This window comes from Mastigoproctus giganteus, chromosome 3 (assembly GCF_048544385.1).
Source record: "Mastigoproctus giganteus isolate SK-2022 chromosome 3, ASM4854438v1, whole genome shotgun sequence".
In the NCBI taxonomy this organism is placed as follows: Eukaryota; Metazoa; Arthropoda; class Arachnida; order Uropygi; family Thelyphonidae; genus Mastigoproctus; species Mastigoproctus giganteus.
This window is the reverse complement of record NC_143577.1, coordinates 245,830,196-245,849,723: the sequence shown is the minus strand read 5'-3', so window position 1 is coordinate 245,849,723 and position 19,528 is coordinate 245,830,196. Positions and strand designations below refer to the sequence as shown.

Here is a 19,528-nt window from a genome sequence, read left to right as displayed (position 1 = left end):
GCCTTAGTCTTGCCAGTACGCTCGGCCACCAAATGGTGTCGAACGCCCCAGCGAAGTCAACAGAGATGGCTAGAAGATATTTATTATTGCAGTTTGCTGCTGATTCCGATAGGCTACACAAGGCTTCCACAGTAGACGAACCCTTCTTGAATCCGTATTGCGATGTCTCTGTGAGTTTCGCTGCCTGGTAATGCTGATTTATCCTTGTACAGAGTAGTCTTTCAAGCAGTTTGCTTGCAACCGGCAGCAGGGCTATTGGCCGATAGGAGTTTGGCAGGTGGGGTGGTTTGTTCGAATTTTTGGCGATTAATTTTACCTTTGCTGTCTTCCATTTTTTGGGGAAGATGCCCTTAGCCAAGCAGCTGTTATATAGGTGTAAGAGGAGGTCTGGAACGATCTCCACGGTCTTCTTAATAATTTCGGGTTCTAAGTAGTCCAGGCCTGGACATTTATTATTTCTTATCGTGGTTGCCATTTGTTGTAGTTCATCCCGTGTGAAGGGTGGCTCCTGAGTGTCTGTTGAGTAAACTTCATTATCTTGACAGATGATAAGTTGCTCTGGCAGTGATGGCTCTATTGGTTTCGGGAAGATGGCATCCAATATATTGCTTATAGATTGTTGCCACGTGGTGGTATAATCACCTTGTGGTGTCTGGGTGGTTGAAATGACTTCCCCCCTGGGAAGTTTATTCGTCACTATCTTGTATACCACACCCCAGGGTTCGGTGTTCCCTGTTGTGCTTACAAAGGTCTCCCAGGCCTTGCGTTTGCTCTTGACGATCGCATTTGTGTAGCTGTTTCTGGCTTCTCTATGTGCCAAGCCTATACTCACCAGATGTGAGCCCCTGGGGTACATATGAAGGTCGTTTGTGATTAGTTTATTGCACGCATGGCGAGCGCTGCATAAAACTAATTGCTATAAAATGAACTCTCAAACATCGCAGTAAGTTTGTCAGTATTGTTAGAGATTTTGTGAAAACAAGTTCGTTAGTGTGCTGTATTATCCATCATAATGTGTTGTGTTTTTCCACAAGTTTGTACAAGTGTGTTGTTAAAAAAAAAAAAAAAAAAAAAAATCTGAAAAGGAATGGCTACAAGAAAATTATTAAAATAAAAGGAACCGAGAGAAACTGCTGGAATTTACAATTAAGCAGGGTTAAACTTCTCACAGGACACACCGCTGTTGAGTTTTCTCAGAAGTTCAACTTTATCTGTTATGGACAATGTACGGTGTTTGCGCTTTACACCACGAGGAGGCACTTTCTTTATGCATTGGAAACATGGCTGGGGCTAAATGTGAGCAGGTTATAAAAATAATAAATGCAGAAAAACAAATGGGAACGGCTAGCCAGTGCTTACAAGTTCACGGCAACAGCTGATGCTGCAACCAACGCCACCAAAACAGTAGTGGCAGATCGGTGCGCCGACCCGAGAAATTTGAAATTACATTCGCGGACATTATGTTCGAATTAGTGATGGTCGACCTGTATTAGCAAAATAATTTTTCAAAAGCACATACACTGCTTAGATCCTCATAAAAACAAAGAGAGAGAAAGAGAGAATAGATGAGATACAATATTATTTTAAAACTAACTTAAATTAATAGTGTAATAGCAATTCAACGAAAGAAAAGAAAATAATTAAAAGAAATTTTAAGAAATTGTCTGAGGGCACACAGAACTACTACTTCCATATTGATTCAGTGTTTAAGTAAATATGTGATGTTTATTTCCTTTAGAGAAGATTTTATTGGGAGATCCCTTGCTAGCTGTGGCCTTGTATACAAAGTTCACAAAATGATTCTAAGTTCACAAAAACACCACAGGAAGGGCAACGCTCTTAATTTATTTTTCTTCATTGATAGGCCTAGCATGATGATACAGATGAGCTTTCCCTTTTTGTCAGGATCCAAATCCTATAATTCAGCATAGAGAATACAGTTGAACCAGTGAAAGCAGTAGCTAAAATAAATTTTAATACGGTAAATAGTTTAGGATGGTTAGGAGTCTTCACTCAAACCTAACCATCCTAACCTATTTACTGACCATCCTAAACTATTTACCATATTAAAATTTATTTTAGCTACTGCTTTCACTGGTTCAACTGTACTGTCTATATTAAGTTATGAATCCAGTGCCACAGGCCGCATTCTCATTTACTATAATTCAACTTACATGATTTATTTTTTAGCATAAATGTTATATAAAATTCATGATTATCCCATGCAAACCCTGTCCTTTCTTCACATAATTAGCCAGTAGCCCATAGGTTAGTTTAAACCTTACATCTCTTTTCAGTCTGTTTACAACTTTATTGCTCTTGCCCTAATTATCATTTATTCTTGCCCACATTTAATGCATAGCTTTAATTTTAGGCAGCAGTCAGATAAAAAATGTTTTGCAGATGTGTATTAGAACCTGTATATTGCATTTATCCTTGTTTCCTATTTTATTATTATTATTATTAATAGCCATATGGTGCAAGGAAGCCTGAGGCTTATGCTGCACCAGGGGGGAAAAAAAAAAATTCCCAAGTTACCCTGAGAGAGAGAGAGAGAGAGAGAGAGAGTAGAAGGGAATCACCAAGAAAGAGAAAAATTATGATACCCAGCTCAGGACCCCGGGTGTGCCAAGCCCATACTCACCAGATGTGAGCCCCTGGGGCTATTTGTTAGAAGAGAAAATGAAAAATACACTTGGAGAAACAAAATAATTCAAACAAATTTGGATTTTGTCCCTTGATATTGTTAAATTTGTTTTATTATTAAGCTTCAGCTGATATAAAAGAAACTTATTTCAGTGATGCTTGAATCTGAGTAGAATAGTAAATGTAATGCTGTTTTATTTGACTGCATACATAGAAATATATGATTATTGTACCCATTGGTCTCCCCCGAGTCCAAGGAAGCTTGGACTTGGGGGAGATACCCATGGACTAGAGATGTGCAAATGTGACCCCAATTCACAAAGGAGAATCAAAGGGCAACAGAAATAATTGCAGACCTGTTAATTTAACTTCTGTTCGGGAAATTAATGGAGGTACTGGTTAAAGAATCATTGAAGGATCATCTAGACTAGACTTCAGTTATAGCTCGGACACAGCATGAGTTTGTTAAGGGGAAGTCTTGTCTGACCAATTTGATTGGATACTATGATTTGGTCACAAAGGAACTAGATGCAAAGAATAATTTGGATCTTAGAAAGGCTTTTAATACTGTTGCACATGGAAGACTGCTGCACAAATTGGAGAAGTGTGGCATTGGAGGCAAATTGCTGCTATGAATAAAGAGATGGTTGAGTAGGAGAAGACAGAGAGTGGTAACCAATGGACACTGCTCTTTGTAGACTATTGTTATTAGTGGAGTCCCTCAGGGTTCAGTGTTGGGTCAGTTGTTGTTTTTTGTATTTATTATTGATATCGATAATAATATATCAGGCTTAATGTTCAAGTTTGCAGACAATACAAAGGTTGGCAGAGTTACTAATGACACTACTCACAGTACGCTGCTACAACAGGATCTAGAAAAGTTGAGCAGATGGGCTGAGAGGTGGCAAATGAAGTTTAACATTCACAAATGTAAAGTACTATATATGGGAAGCAGTATCCCCAGAGTAACATATCAAATCTGTGGTACTACACTGACAGTGGTAGAGAATGAAAAGGACCTGGGGGTAATTGTGCAGGCAGATATGAAGTTTTCTGACCAGTGCAGATGGTCTGCAAGAGTAGCTCATGGTGTCTTGTCAATGATATACAGGAATTTTTCTAGCAGGGATAAGGAGGTGATTATTCCCTTGTATAAGGCAATTAGTCAAGAAACACTTGTCATGATGAACCGAACACGACAAACGAAGAGCAAGAAAAACACTGACGGAGAAAATTGAGTATACTGAGTTATGCAAAGCCATTAGAAAGAGACTCAGAGAGGACATAAGAAGATTTAACACAAGAAAAGTAGAACAAGCATTAAGGGAAAACAAAGGATTTAAATCAGCAGCCATGAGCAGTAATACAGAAAGACAATTGATACTGAAACTGAAGAATAGCGTGGTGTACTTATAAACAGCAGAGAAGGCATAATTCAAATAGCAGAAGACTACTATAGAGAATTATACAAGGAGCAGGGGAATGATGCCAGCAGTGGGGAAGATGGATTGCAAAGTAGCAACACATACGACATACCCAATATTGTTCCTGATGAAGTAGAACAGGCATTGAAGAAAATGAAGTATCAGAAAGCTCCGGGGGAAGATGAAGTTAATTGGGAGGAAGAGACATAACACAAAAACTGGCAAGGCTCTTCACAAAGTGCATTAGAAAAGGTGTGACACCTAAGCAGTGGAATAATGCAATCATAGTTTTGCTGCATAAGAAAGGAGATAAATCAGAAATTGGAAATTATAGACCAATTAGCTTGTTATCCCACATCTACAAGCTGTTCACAAGGGTCATTACTAACAGATTAGAAAGAATATTTGATGAGAATCAACCGAAAGAGCAAGCTGGCTTTAGGACAGGATTCTCAACTAGGGATCACCTTCACGTAATATCACAGCTAATGGAGAAAGCAAATGAATATAAAACACCATTATGCCTGTCATTTGTGGATTATGAAAAGGCATTTGACTCCATACAGCATAAGGCAATGTTTCGGGCACTGGAAAGACAAGGCATAGATACCCCAAATATTATGATTTTGAAGAAAATATATGAGAATGCTACCTCCTTTATTAGACTAGACAAAAACAGTAGGAAATTTAAAATCGAGAAAGGAGTTCGACAAGGAGACACAATATCTCCGAAGCTGTTTACTGCTGCCCTTGAGGAAGCTTTCGGAAGATTTGACTGGTCGCAGAAAGGAGTCAATGTGAATGGAGACTACCTAAACCATTTACGATTTGCAGATGACATTGTGGTCATAAGCCACGATCCCAAAGAATTAGAGGAAAATCTTAATGAGTTATGCACAGTTAGTAAGGATTTTGGACTAAAGATGAATATGGCTAAAACAAAAGTAATGATGAACAAGTATGCCACAGAAAGGGAAATAATGATTGAAGGAGCGGTAATTGAAAAGGTGGAGTCATATACTTATCTGGGACAAGTTATTGATTAGCTGTAATAATGATAAGTGGCTGGAAGTCAAGAGAAGAATAAATTTTGGATGGATAGCATTCAGGAAATATAGTCACATAATGAAGAGCAATATCCCAGTTTGTCTGAAACGTAAAATAATGAATCAATGTATACTCCCCACCATGACTTATGGAAGTGAAACTTGGGCACTCACCAAAAAGAATGGAAGAGAAGCTGAGAGCTACACAGCGAAGAATGGAACGAATTATATTGGGAATCAGACTGTTAGATAAGAAGAGAAATACATGGATTAGGCAGCAAACTCAAGTAAAGGACATTCTTATCAAAACTAAAGAACTAAAATGGTCTTGGGCAGGACACAGCTTGACGACATGATGACAGATGGACTAAGAAAATAACAGAATGGTATCCACGAGGAGCTAGAAGAAAACCTGGAAGACAAAGGTGGAGATGGATAGATGAAATTCATGAGTTTGTGGGTAGTAAATGGATGGCCAGTGCTCAAAACAGAAGGAACTGGGAAGTTGCTGGAGAGGCCTTCATCCTGCAGTGGATTGAAAATGGCTGATGATGAGGCAATGGTCAGGCCACACCTTGAGTGTGTACTGTATACAGATCTGGGGTCCTCATTTTGGAAGGATGTAGAGTTGCTGGATCCAGTGCAGAGATGGGCAACAAGATTAGTGAATGAAACAAAGGTTTCTTTGTCTGGAGGCCTCATTTTAGGAAGGATGTAGAGCTGCTGGAGCGAGTGCAAAGAAGGGCAACAAGATTAGTGAATGGAACAAAGGGTTGCTCTTACAAAGAAAGCCTTAAGATTTGCAAATTACAGTGTCTGGAGACTAGGCACTTGCGTAGTGATCTGATTGAGGTATATAAAGCCTTGAATGGTTTGAGCATACTCAATGCTGATGGGATTCTTCCTCTTGCTCAGAATAAATGCCTGAGAGGGCAAAAATTCAAATTGAGGAAAGACAGTTGTAGGATAGATGTGCAGAAGTTTACCTTTAGCCAGCATGTGGTTGATTGCTGGAACAAACTTCCATCTGTCGTAGAAGTTGATAGCTTAAATAGATTCAAGGCAGAACTACACAAGCATTTGGGGCTTTTATAGGTACTGCCTTGTGGATGGGTGAAATTAGATTTTTTTTTTTTTTGGTTGATGCTATATAAGCTTGCTTTCTTGCATCATGTGCCTTTGCTAATGTTAATGCTAATTCTGCCCTGTGATATCAGCTGAATAATGTTATTTCAGTCAAGGTTTGTCCTTATGCTCACATTAGAAGCAACACTATTATCCATGGTTGAACTAAATTGCTTTTTTTTTTTTTTTTTCTTTCTTTTTTTTTTTTTTTTTTTTTAAATGATGGTTACCAAAAGGAAATTTAGACAAAGGCAATTCAATGATGGTGCTTCAGTTTAAAAACTGAAACACACCATAATTGAATGCTTTTCCATACACTACTTGGCCAGCTCACTTCAGTGCATCATTCAATAACATTATTCACAGATCAGCATACATTCACTGATTAGCGTTACTTGTCATCTGATACCAGGCCTGTAGTCTTGAAAGAGTTGTTGCGATGTTACCTCAATTTTTCAATTGCTGAATTTAATTTTGGTGAGACCATTTGCTTAAAAGATATTAGCAACTTAGATTGACCCATGGACAAAAGTTCTCTAATGCAAGCATAAGGCCAAACCTTAACAATTGACAACAGTGACAGAAATTGAATACAAGAATACATACATACATACATTGCATATAAATATTTTCCTAAAATCATCAAATTAAATAAATCATAACAGTTATAGTTTTATTAAATGTCATCATTGGGTAATATGATTAACTTAAATGGTAATTTTTAGATACAATATAAATGCCACCCTGCGCTTTTTTTTTTTGTAAATTTGAAGGTACTTATAGCTTTAGTTCCATAGCATACTTTTATAAGCCAAGAAAGCAAATCCCGTTTATAACATTACATTTATGAGAAAATTCCTTTCAATTAAGGTTGCATTTTTTGGGAACAAATTCGTGTTGTCAACACGGCTATTATTATAGGCTTTACTTGGAACAAAGATGTTTTTCCTGAAAATGCTATATTTAAGTCTAAATTTAGGTAAAAAGGTTAGTCAAACATAATTTCATTGAAAAAATGACTGTTTGTATTTTAATGTCATAATTAACCCAGTAATATTAATTTACCTGCAGTTATTTCTAAATACTCCTTTCTTCTTTATGCATTCTGCAGCTTTTGGATTTGGAGGACTCTGGAGGTTTGCTGGGCCATTTTCTAAGGTACGTTTATTACCCCCACCCCTCCTTATCTTATTAATTTCTAAAATAATAACTTTTTTTTTTCTTTTTTTTTTTTCTTTTTTTTTTTTTTTTTTTTGTCAAGTGTAACTACTGGAAATTTCATTTGCAGGATGTTTCCCTAATTAAATTATAATATAACATGTGGAAAAAAAAAAATACAAGCCAATCTTCAGCACCATAAACATACAAAATGTGTATTTATTTTTTCTGATGATTGGCTTGTATTTCATTTTTATTTTTGAATACATGGAAAAAAAATTGCAACATCTAATAGTATTGAAAATGTTTAAGATTTTATAATGATGGTAGTAGTGCTAATATGTAGTACTATACATGTGGATGATAAAACCATAATGATATAAGTGCTTCTGGCTTAGATGGGTTGTAAACATAAATGCTAGCTAGATATACAACCTTTAGTTTTTTCCTGTAGCATCATAGAATTTTCAGAAGAATACTGTTTATTTTCATGATGAGTTGCTGTGGCATTTTATATCTTCAAATAAATTACATCTGTTTTGCTTTAATTATGTTTTTAAATGACTCTTTCTTTGCAGTGTTATCCATCAAGAAATAAACTATTCACATACTTTGTACACTGTGATAAATAATTTTAATAAATGAGCATTAACAAACCCTTTACCAGGTTCTTGTTCACATGCATAATGAGCCAGAGCTAGGATTACAAATTGGCCTTTCTCTCTCTCTCTCTCTCTCTCTCTCTCTCTCTCTCTCTCTGCTGATGCTATATCGTGTGAGGCATCTCCTGTCCAGTGTGATCACAGCTTGTCATTTCTCAGCACCCTCCACCATGCTCCATTGGTCCTTACTTAATTTTATTGCTGAAAAGCCCATTTCACAGTTCCCTATGTTTTTCCTTTATTTATATTTACCTGGCTAAATTTCTTAACATAAAGGGCTTATTTTTTATTTATTTTATTTATTTATTTTTTTTTTTACTTTTTTGAAAGTCTCTTCCCCCCCACCCATTACCACATTCCTATCACTATATGCCTGAATGCATTCCACTACATGTTCTGCCAATTCTGATTCTTTAGTGTTTCCTTTAGCAATGTATTTGATATGTAAACTTTGCACATAACACCCACACAAAATTAAAACAGGTATTATTAAAACATTATTCAATAGCTGTTTGGAAATTTGTGATAACAACAAAAAATTCATAGAGAAAATCAGCACTATTAAAGGATTATTTTTAAATAACAGATACCCAAGTAATTTAATCAATAGGACTATAACAAACTCTTTTAACAACATAAAAAATAGCAAAAACATGCAATATGGATTACAAAAGAGTGTTAGTAATTCCTAACATATGAGAGAAAAGAAAAAAAAAAAAAATCTGAAAAAATATGGGCTTGAAGTGTATGGTTGTAATTGGATGAGAATATTTAAAATATAGATAGTATGATATAAATCAGTTAACCGATATACAATATAATATTTATTAATTCAAATATGGTTTAGGCTTCATTGTTGTCATTAAAAATAATAATTTGAATAATTGGTTCCAAATATCATGTGCTTTGTTATATCACACTAGACTTCAGACTGCACCTTTATGTTGCATTTTCTTCTGTATTTCTCAATTACAGTTGTAATTGAAGAAATAAAACTTCAATAAAAACTGTTCCAGTAACAGTGTGTTAGAAGTTTTGCAACATCTGACAAAAGTAACTTTTACACCATAGCAGCTGCTGTTTTGTTTTTTCTCTAAAGAAACCAAGGCCATGAGGTGTCAGTATGTTGTCTATAAGCTGTGTGTATTTTATGATTAATTTTCTGGATTTAAAACCAAGTTTATAGGATGAAAAAAACATAACCCTTATGATAGACTGGCAAACTTGCAACTGTGATAAAAGTTCATAAAAATCCTCATCTTGATGGGATTCAAACTACAGTCTTTCCATACACTATATAGAAAGTGATCATGAGCACCAAACTCCCCCACTCAGCATTAGCACTCAATAGATATGTGCTTGCAATTACACCATGTTAGAAGCTGGGATCCTTTTTTGGGATTCTTCTTTTTCCTTACTAGTGAACAGAATGGGGTAATGTATCATTACACAGCTTTATCGAGGTCTCTCATAGAACATAACCACTTGATCCAACTAGATGCAAATCTAGACAAATGAATTGCATTTTTATTTATATAGAATCCCATAAATATTGATGCAACACATTTATTGGAGTCTATAAACATTGTTCCTCATATAGTGACCAGGCATTGTATGTAAATTTTATTAATATAAGACCTGGGGACCACAATTGTCTGTTGCTTTCCTCCCCTGCATTTCTTTACTTTCAGAATATACCAGTAATGGTGTATTGGAACATTTTGGAACATCAAAAGTAACTGTTTTTTATACCATAGCATCTGCTCTCTATTTTTTGTTTCTGCACAAAATAAACTAAGGGCTGTGAGGTGTCAGTGTGTTATCTACAAGCTGCATGTATTTAATAGCCAGTCTGCCTGCTGGATTAAAAATCTGTTTTCCAGGATTAAAAACTTAACCCTTGCCAGAGACCGATAAACTCAGCAACTGTGATGAAAGCTCATAAAACTCCTTCCTGTCTTGACAGGATTTGAACCCTGGCCATTTCCACACAGTATAGAGAGACAGCAGTGAACATCATGCTCTCTCCCCACTGGGGTTAGCACTTGATAAATATGTGCCTATGATTACACATTCTTAGGAACTACATGATCCAGTTTACAAGGAGATAATCACCTTCTTATCCCTGCTAGCAAAATTCCTATATATCATTGACAAGACTACATGACCTGCTCTGGCAGCCCATCTGCACTGCTCAGAGAACTTCATATTTGACTGTACAATTACCCCCAGGTCTTTTTTCATTTTCCAGTTCCCTGAGTGTACTACCATACAGTTGGTACATAATAATAAGCTTGTGCTGGAAGATTTAATGAATAAAGGCCCGGGTGCCAAGCAATTGTGACTAAGCGAATTCTCTGTGCTATAAGTGCGATGTCTTAAAAGTGATCTGTAGTTCTTTTACATTTCTCTCTTTAAGCAATATATTTATTTAATAACAGCTCTTGTAACATAAGTACTGGTACAGGGCAAGAAAGCAAAGGCTTTTTCTGATAGTTTTATTACTAACCCCTACTACTTTACACTTGGTCACACCAGGCACTGCTCCTGCCTCCGCTTGGCGCCTCTGTAGCCAGGTGGGCAGGAACAGCAGTGCATAGCACATGCTTCTTGATTAGAGCGGGGTTTGAACCCGTGACCACCAAATACGGACAATGCGGAAAGGTCAGGGAATGACCACCGCATATCCCTGGAGCAATATGGCCTTAGTTGCTAATGCTCCTAAAAACCAAATAACAAACTAACATCCTGCCTCCCTGCGGTAACCTGGGTGATAAAAACAAACCCCCCAGGGCCAAAAGTAGCCATCATGAATATAAGTAATTATCCATCTTTAGAGCCTTTGAGCTCAAGATCAGAAATTCCTGAGAACGACCATGACTCCAATCGTCCGAAGCGACTACGGATGGAAAATCAGAATAAAGATGTGCCAGCATTTCTTATAATGCACTCATTATCCGCACAACCTGTTGGCAAACTATCACCTTTTCTAATTCAAAAATGTTTAGAATTGGTTTGTGGATCTCCTAAAATGGTTAAATGTCTCCAATCTGGAGACCTAATTGAAACTTCTAAGGCAACTCATTCAGAGAAGCTGTTAAAATTCACATCATATAACAGTATTCCAGTGTCAGTTATGCCCCATAACACTCTAAACACCTCAAAAGGCATTATCAGTGAATGGCTTACTATCCGTCTCTGAAGAAGAGATAATACAAGAACTCAGGGAACAAAAAGTGACTCATGCACAGAGAATAATGACCAAAAAAGATGGCAACCTACTACCAACCAGGTCCATCATTTTGACATTTAGTACTCCGACTCTCCCATCTTCTGTTAAAGCCGGTTATTTAAACTGCAAGATTCAGCCATACATCCCAAATCTCATTCACTGCTTTAAGTGCCAGCAGTATGGCCATTCTCAGACGGCATGCCGAGGCAATGCTGTGTGTCCTATTTGTAGCTCTAAGGAGCATTCCCAAGGAGACTGTACAGCTTCCACTCCTACTTGCCCAACCTGTAAAGGAAGCCATCTTGCATTTTCTAAAGCATATGACCTTTAGAAAACAGGGAAAAAAATCCAGAAATATAAAGTGGAGCACAAAGTCACATACCCGGAAGCAAGGAAGAAAATACTGTTAACCATGCCTAGCCGATCATATGCATCTGTCACTAAAAACAACCAGTCAGCTGCAACTCAAACAGTTGTTTCCATTGAACCAAACATTTCCTTTGCTACCTGGGCCAAAACTGTGCTAATGTGTAATAAGAAATCTACAGTCAATGAAACCAGCAACATGCCAATCAGTATCCCAACTGATGCTATCTCAACCATACCCAAAACAACAAAATCTGTTAGTGTTGAAAACCAGAAGAAAGTGAAACCACACTATAGCAACATGGAAATGGAGGTTCGGTCAGAAGATGAAGACACAGTACTAGAATTATATGCCAATGATACCATGAACATAGGACGCCCAACCTTTCCCAGAAATGAAAAATCAAAACAGAGCAGACAGAAGCCCCAGAAAAAAACAGTCAGAACAGTCTTCCTCAAATAAACCCAACCAATGAACAAATTCCTACAATAAAACCGTAGAGGATTATGCAGTAATTTTGATGACCTGAGTGGTTTACTTATTCAAACAAATGCAGTAGGTGTATGCTTTCGGGAAACATTTCTATCACCAAAAGTCTCTCTTAGATTCAAAAATTACACCATGTTTAGGCGAGACAGAGATTCTGATGGTCCTGCTCGTGGAGGGGTAGCTGTTCTTGTAAAATCTACTATACCGTCAAGACTTCTCCAACTACAAACCTCCTTAGAATTTGTGGCAGTTCAGATGGCAATGGGAATATCATTAACCTTTGCATTCATTTATATCTCACCGAATTATCCTTGCTTCTAGACTGAACTTGACAATCTAATCGCACAACTGCCTCCTCCTGTCTGTTTATTCAGTGATTTCAATGGCCACCATCCATTGTGGGATCTTCCACCATGGATAGGAGAGGCAAATTAATCGAAACATTCCTTGATAACAATAACCTGACCCTGCTAAATTCTGGCTCTCCAACTCATGTCCAACTACCTACAGGTACTACCTCAGCCACAGACTTATCCATCTGTTCAGCATCTCTTTTTGCAAGCATGGAATGGTTAATGCTGAATGGTCCATTCCACAGTGACCATTTTCCTATTATCAGTTCAATTCAAACACAGGTCATTTCATGTCCTAAAGGCTGTACTTCTTGGAACTTTCAAAAAGCAGACTGGGAAAACTACTCAACTTGAGTCCTACTCGACACTCAGTATGTTCAACAACAACATATTGATGATGTAACTAGCCGCATTACAGGCCATTTCTATCTGTAGTAGAAATTTATATCCCAAAATCGGACCAGTGCAAGCGCATACACAAAAATCAGTGGTGAAATGCAGATTGCTCCAAAGCGAAAGTAGAAAAAAACAATGCTTGGAACCAGTTCCACAAATGCCCAACTACTGCTAATCTAATTTTTTACAAAAAAACTCAGAGCAAAAGCAAGGCAAATTAGGAAGAAAGCAAAACGTGACTCCTAGATTAACTTTGCATCAACTATTAACAAAAATACTGACACTCAAATTGTATGTAAAAAAATACAAGCTCTCAGTGGGAAACTGAGACAACAGCAATCTCCGATAATACAATGGAATAGCAGAATCTTTTTATAACATTTCCCCCTCTTCCTCTTATGTGACCTCCTTTCAATGCATTAAAACTGATGAAGACCGTCATAAATTTAATTTTTTAACTAGACTCTCACTTCCCTATAACCAGCCCTTTACTATAGCTGAATCCTTGAGTAACTCTCCAAATAGTGCAGCAGGACCCAACGGCATTCACTACAGTATGCTGAAGCATCTATGTGAAGGTGATCTCTCTCTACATATTATTACTCTTTTATAACTGGATCTTCTCAGAAAATACATATCCTCTCTCATTGCATCATTCCTAAATTTGTGCTATTCCAAAACAAGGATCCTTTTCTCTAGTTGAGAATTACATACCAATATCGTTGACAAGCTGTTTGGGCAAAATCTTTGAAAGAATGGTGCATAAGAGACTCACCTGGGTTCTAGATTCCCAAAATATTCTTTCTGATCACAAATACGGCTTCCATAAAAACAGATCTATCCTATATTTACTAGGATAGATCTGGATTTCAGGAAAGCTTTTGACATTGTTGCGAATGAAAGACTATTGTACAAATTGGAGCAGAATGGTATTAAGGGTAAGTTGCTACAATGGATAAAAGGATGGTTAAGTGGGAGAAAACAGAGGGTGGTAATCAATGGGTGCTGCTCTTCGTGGAATAATGTTATTAGTGGAGTCCCACTGGGTTTGGTGTTGGGTCCACTGTTGTTTTGCATATTTATCAATGATAGTGATGAAGGTATATCAGGCTTAATGTTGAAGTTTACAGATGATACAAAGGTTGGCAGGGTTGTTAATGACAGTAATGGCAGTGGGCTACTGCAACAGGATCTAGATAATTTGGGCAGATGAGCTAAGAAGGGGCAACTGAAGTTTAACCTTGACAAATGCAAAGTACTGCATATGGGTAGAAGTAACCCCAGAGAAACGTACCAACTGTGTGGTACTACACTTAAGGTGGTAGAAAATGAAAAAGACCTGGGAGTAATTGTGCAGGCAAATATGAAGTTTTCTGAGCAATGCAGACAGGCTGCCAGGGCAGGTCATGGGATTTTGTCAATGATATATAGGAATTTTGCTAGTAGAGAAAAGGAGGTAATTATCCCTCTGTATAAGGCAATGGTCAGGCCACGCCTTGAATACTGCGTACAGGTCTGGAGACCTCATTTTAAGAAGGATGTAGATTTACTTGAGCGTGTACAGAGAAGGTCAACAAGATTGGTGAGGAATAAAGGGATCCTCTTACCAAGAGAGGCTTAAGTTCTGCAAATTGCAGTGGCTGGAAACTAGGCACTTGTGCGGTGATCTGATTGAGGTGTATAAGACCTTGAATGGGTTGAGCACGCTGAAATCTGATGGGATCCTGCCACTTGTTCAGATTACGAACCTAAGGGGGCATAAATTCAAATTAAGAAAAGAAAGATGTAGAATAGATGTGTGGAAATTTGCCTTTAGTCAGTGGGTGGTTAATTGCTGGAATAAGCTTCCATCTGTCGTTGTGGAAGTTGATAGGTTGAATAAATTTAAGGAGGAACTGGACAGGCATTTGGAGGGAATGGTGTAAATTTTTTTTTTTTTTTTTGCTGATGCTGCATAAGCTCATACACTTGCTTTCTTACATTACATGCTAATACTACTACTTCTCAAATTTAAATCTAACATACATAACGCTTTTATCATGAGGCAACATCTAGTGAGGGTGAACCTAGATATTCACAAAGCATTTGATACCACTTGGCATTATGGTATTAGCATTAGTAGAGGCATATAATGCAAGAAAGCAAGCTTATACAGCATCAGCCAAAAAAAAAAAAAAAAAAAAAAACGCTCCCATTTCACCCTTCCGTTCATTCCAAGTACCTGTCCAGCTCAGCCTTAAATTTATTTAGGCTATCAACCTCCACAACAAGGGATGGAAGTCTGTTCCAACAATCAACTACCCGCTGGCTAAAGGCAAACTTCCACACATCTATCCTACAACTGTCTTTCCTTAATTTGAATTTATGCCCTCTCAGGTGATTATTCTGACCAAGAGGAAGAATCCCATCAGCATTGAGCATGCTCAAACCATTCAAGCATTTATACACCTCTATTAGATCACCTCACAGGTGCCTAGTCTCCTGACACTGTAATCTGCAAAATTTAAGGCTTTCTTCGTAAGAGAAACCCTTCGTTCCATTCACTAATCTTGTTGCCCTTCTCCATACTCATTCCAACAGCTCTACATCCTTCTTAAAATGAGGCCTCTACACCTGTATACAGTACTCAAGGTGTGGCCTGACCATTGTCTTATACAAGGGTATAATCACCTCCTTATCCCTGCTAGAAACATTCCTGTGTATCATTGACAAGACACCATGAGCTACTCTTGCAGACCATCTGCACTGCTTAGTAAACTTCATATCTGCCTGCACAATTACCCCCAAGTCCTTTTTATTCTCTACCATTGTCAGTGTAGTACCACAAATTTGATACGTTACTCTGGGGTTACTGTGGGGTTTTTCATTAAAAAAAAAAAAAAAAAAAAACTTCATTTGCCACCTGTCAGCCCATCTGATCAACTTTTCTAGATCCTGTTGCAGCAGCATACTGTCATTAGTGTCCTTAACAACCCTGCCAACTTTTGTATTGTCTGAAAACTTAGACATTAAGGCTGATATACAATTATCAATATCATTTATAAATACAGAAAACAACACTGAACCCTGAGGGACTCCACTAATAACATTAGTCCACAGAGAGCAGTGTCCATTGATTACCACTCTTTGTCTTTTCCCATTCAATCATCCCTTTATCCATAGCAGCAATTTGCCTCCAATGCCACACTGCTCCAATTTGTGCAGCAGTCTTCCATGTTCAACAGTATCAAAAGCCTTTCTAAGATCCAAATATATGATATCAAATTTATTCCCTGCATCCAGTTCCTTTGTGACCACATCATAGTATCCAATCAAATGATCAAACAAGACTTTCCCTTAACAAAACCATGCTGTGTTCGAGCTATAACTGAAGTCTTGTTTAGTTGATCCTGCAGTGCTTCCATTAATTTTCCTGGAACAGAAGTTAAACTAACAGGTCTATAATTACTTGTGTCTCCATTTGATCCTCCTTTGTGAATTGGGGTCACAATTGCACATCTCCAGTCCATGGGTACCTCCCCTGAGTTCAAGGTAGCTCTCATAAATTATGGCTAAGGGTTTGCTTACTTCCTTTGCTGTCTCCTTTAATATAACTGGATAGATCCCATCCACCCCAGGTGCCTTTTTTATGTTTATCTTCAACAATTTCTCCTCCACTTTCCTCTCAGTTATTACAAAATCATTTTTTTTTTTTTTTTTTTTATGAGAACCCCAAACACGAGAGGTATTATAACCTATAGTACTTAGTACCGTGCTTGGGTTGGAGGTTGAGAAGACGAAAGAAGATATTTGTTGATATTGGACTTGAACTTCTGTAGATTGTAATTTTCAGGAAATACGTATGAAGGAAGGTTGTTCCAGAAAACGGCAGTTGAATTAATAAATGAGGAAGATGAAAAGTTGGTTCTGTGGGTTTGAAGTTGGACAGTAAATGGATGTTGGCTGGTGGCGGCACGTGTTCGGACTGTTTTGAAAGAGAGAGCAGGAATTATAGAAGCCAATTCAGAAGAACAGTGCCCATGGAAGTATCTGTAGAAGAGGCATGCAGCAGAAACAGTGCGTCTATGAGAAAGCGAGTGGAGAGACTCTGTTAGAGATGAATCATTAATTAACCTAACTGCCCTCTTCTGAATGGAATCAAGAAGCCTGAGAGAGGTTTTAGGGGCACCACCCCAGATGTGGGAACAATATTCCATGGCAGGGCAGATTTGTGATTTATACAGAGTGAGCAGCTGTTTGGGAGAAAAGTAACGCCGAGAGCGAAAGAGAAAACCAAGTTTTTTAGATGCAGAGGAAGCAATATTTGTAATGTGCTTGTGCCAAGAGAGATTAGAAGTCAGGGTAATCCCCAAAAGAGATATATCATTTTGCCTAGAAATCGGAGTGTCACTAAAGATAAGCATAGGAGCAGAAGAATCCTTTTTGCGAGATATAAGACAAGATTGAGTTTTAGAAGGGTTGAAATCAACTAAGTTGTCTTTGCCCCACTGGAGAATTACCTGAAGATCGGCATTTAAGGAATTGGCAGCAGATTTTCGAGAACTTGAAGCTGATTGAGCTGGACAAGGTTTCTCAAAATGGAAAGTTGAATGCAATGTGCTATCATCGGCAAAACTATGGATAGGATTTCCAGTCAATGGAAGAAGGTCATTGATATACAAGAGGAAAAGAGTGGGGGAAAGAACTGAACCTTGGGGGACACCGGCATTAGTGGAGAAGTTAGAAGAAAGAGCCATCACCCTCAGTGAGCGATCAGAGAGAAAACTGGATAACCAATTACTAAAAACAGTTGGCAAACCATAAGATGGAAGCTTGTTTAGAAGACCTTTATGCCAAACATGATCAAAAGCCTTTGAGATGTCAAGAGCAACTACTTGTGTTTCACCGAACGTTTCCATTGAATTAGTCCATAAATGGGTAACATAAGCCAGAATATCACCAGTGGATCGACACTGACGGAATCCATACTGGTTATCAGACGGAAAGTTTCTAGGTAGTTTAAGAGTTGGTGGTTAATTGATTTCTCCATTACTTTAGAAAGAGTAGAAGTAATTGCAATGGGACGATAATTGGATGGGAGGGATTTGTCACCCTTTTTAGGAACTGGCTGGATATGAGCAAATTTCCAAGCAGAAGGAAAACACCTTTGGAATAAGAAAGTGAAAAAAGGCGGCAAAGAATAGGAATAAGTTCAGGAGCACAGGTTTTGAGAACAAGTAGAGAAATACCTTCAGGACCTGGAGCTTTCTTAGCATCAAGATTCATCAAAATCCTTCTGATATCCTTTTGTCGGAAGACCACAGGAGGCATTGAATGGAGCGTGTTAGGAATGGTGGGAGGTGTTTTACCAAGATCATTAATATATGAGTTGGAAGAAAAATGGGATGCTAGCAGGTCAGCTTTATATTTGGCTGAAGTGACAACAGAACCATCTGGTTTGGACAGAGGTGGGAGCAGAGATGGGGAAAAGTTGCGGCCAATAGCTGTGGCAAGAGACCAGAATGCTCGGCTACCATTAGGGCAAGAAGCAAGTTTTCTACTCTTAGCCTGTTAAAACTCTAGTTTGGACTGATTAATAACTGCTTTACAATTGTTGCGAGCTTTGGTGTAGGCAGAAAATGAAACTGAAGAATTAGAAACAAGCCAATTACGATATGCAACATTCTTCTCTTGAACAGCCTTAGCACATTTATTGGAAAACCAAGGTTTAGATAAAGGACGAGATTTTAAAGTGGAGTGTGGGATAAGGGATTCCATTCCTGCAAGAATAATTTCACTGACACGATCTGAGCAAACGTTGACATCAGAAGTTTTGAAACAGTAATCAGACCAAGGAAAAGAAGTCTCGCAGGTCATCCCATTTTGCATTCTTGTAATGCCAAACAATACGAGGTTGGGAATAGCCATGAGATAAAGGTTCCATTGGAGAAGAGACAATCACCAAGTTGTGATCTGAAGTGCCTAAAGGACCTCTCACTTCAACCTTGTACTTAGAAGGGTTGTTTGTGAGAAAAAGATCAAGCGTATTGGCTGTATGATTAGGATTGTCCGGTATTCTTGTAGGTAAATTAACAATCTGTGCTAGGTCATTAGTAATTGCAAAAGCCTCAGCACATCGACCAGCTGGGTCGGTGTGACTAGAAAACGGAAGCCAGCTGGAGTTGTGAACGTTAAAATCACCAAGGAAAATTACCTCACTGTTAGGAAAGTTGGACTGGAGAAAGTCAAGTTGCAAAGAGAGGAAGTCAAAGAGCTCCAACAAGTGATTAGTGGAGTTGGGAGAACGGTAGAGACAACAGATGAATTTTACACAATGAGGTAGAGAGATTTTAAGCCAGAGAAGATCAAAGAGAGGAGATTCCAAATTGCCAAGTCTCTGACAGGGAATATCAGAACGGACATATGCACAAGTACCACCTTTGAGTCAAAAGGAATCATACAGCAAATAATTTGGACATTTGAGATGAGCAGTAGTAGAATCAACTGATAACTGAGATTCAGTCAGAAAAAGTACATGGGGTTTGGAAGACTGCAAGTGGTAATGGACATCTTTGAGATTAGAATTGAGACCACGTATATTTGTGAAATGAATTAGGAAGTCCTTGGGAGGTTTAGATCTTTTCGCAGATA

The 19,528-nt window shown here is 38.0% G+C and overlaps 1 protein-coding gene across 1 annotated transcript in view; it reads left to right on the top strand.

Moving 5' to 3' along the window:
• Window positions 1-19,528, top strand: part of Nf1 (neurofibromin 1) — a 1,111,953-nt gene that overhangs the window by 1,085,344 nt on the left and 7,081 nt on the right. The window contains exon 57 of the mRNA XM_090369763.1: window positions 7,353-7,399. Coding sequence (XP_090225889.1) covers window positions 7,353-7,399 — 47 coding nt within the window. The remainder of the gene's footprint in view (window positions 1-7,352; window positions 7,400-19,528) is intronic.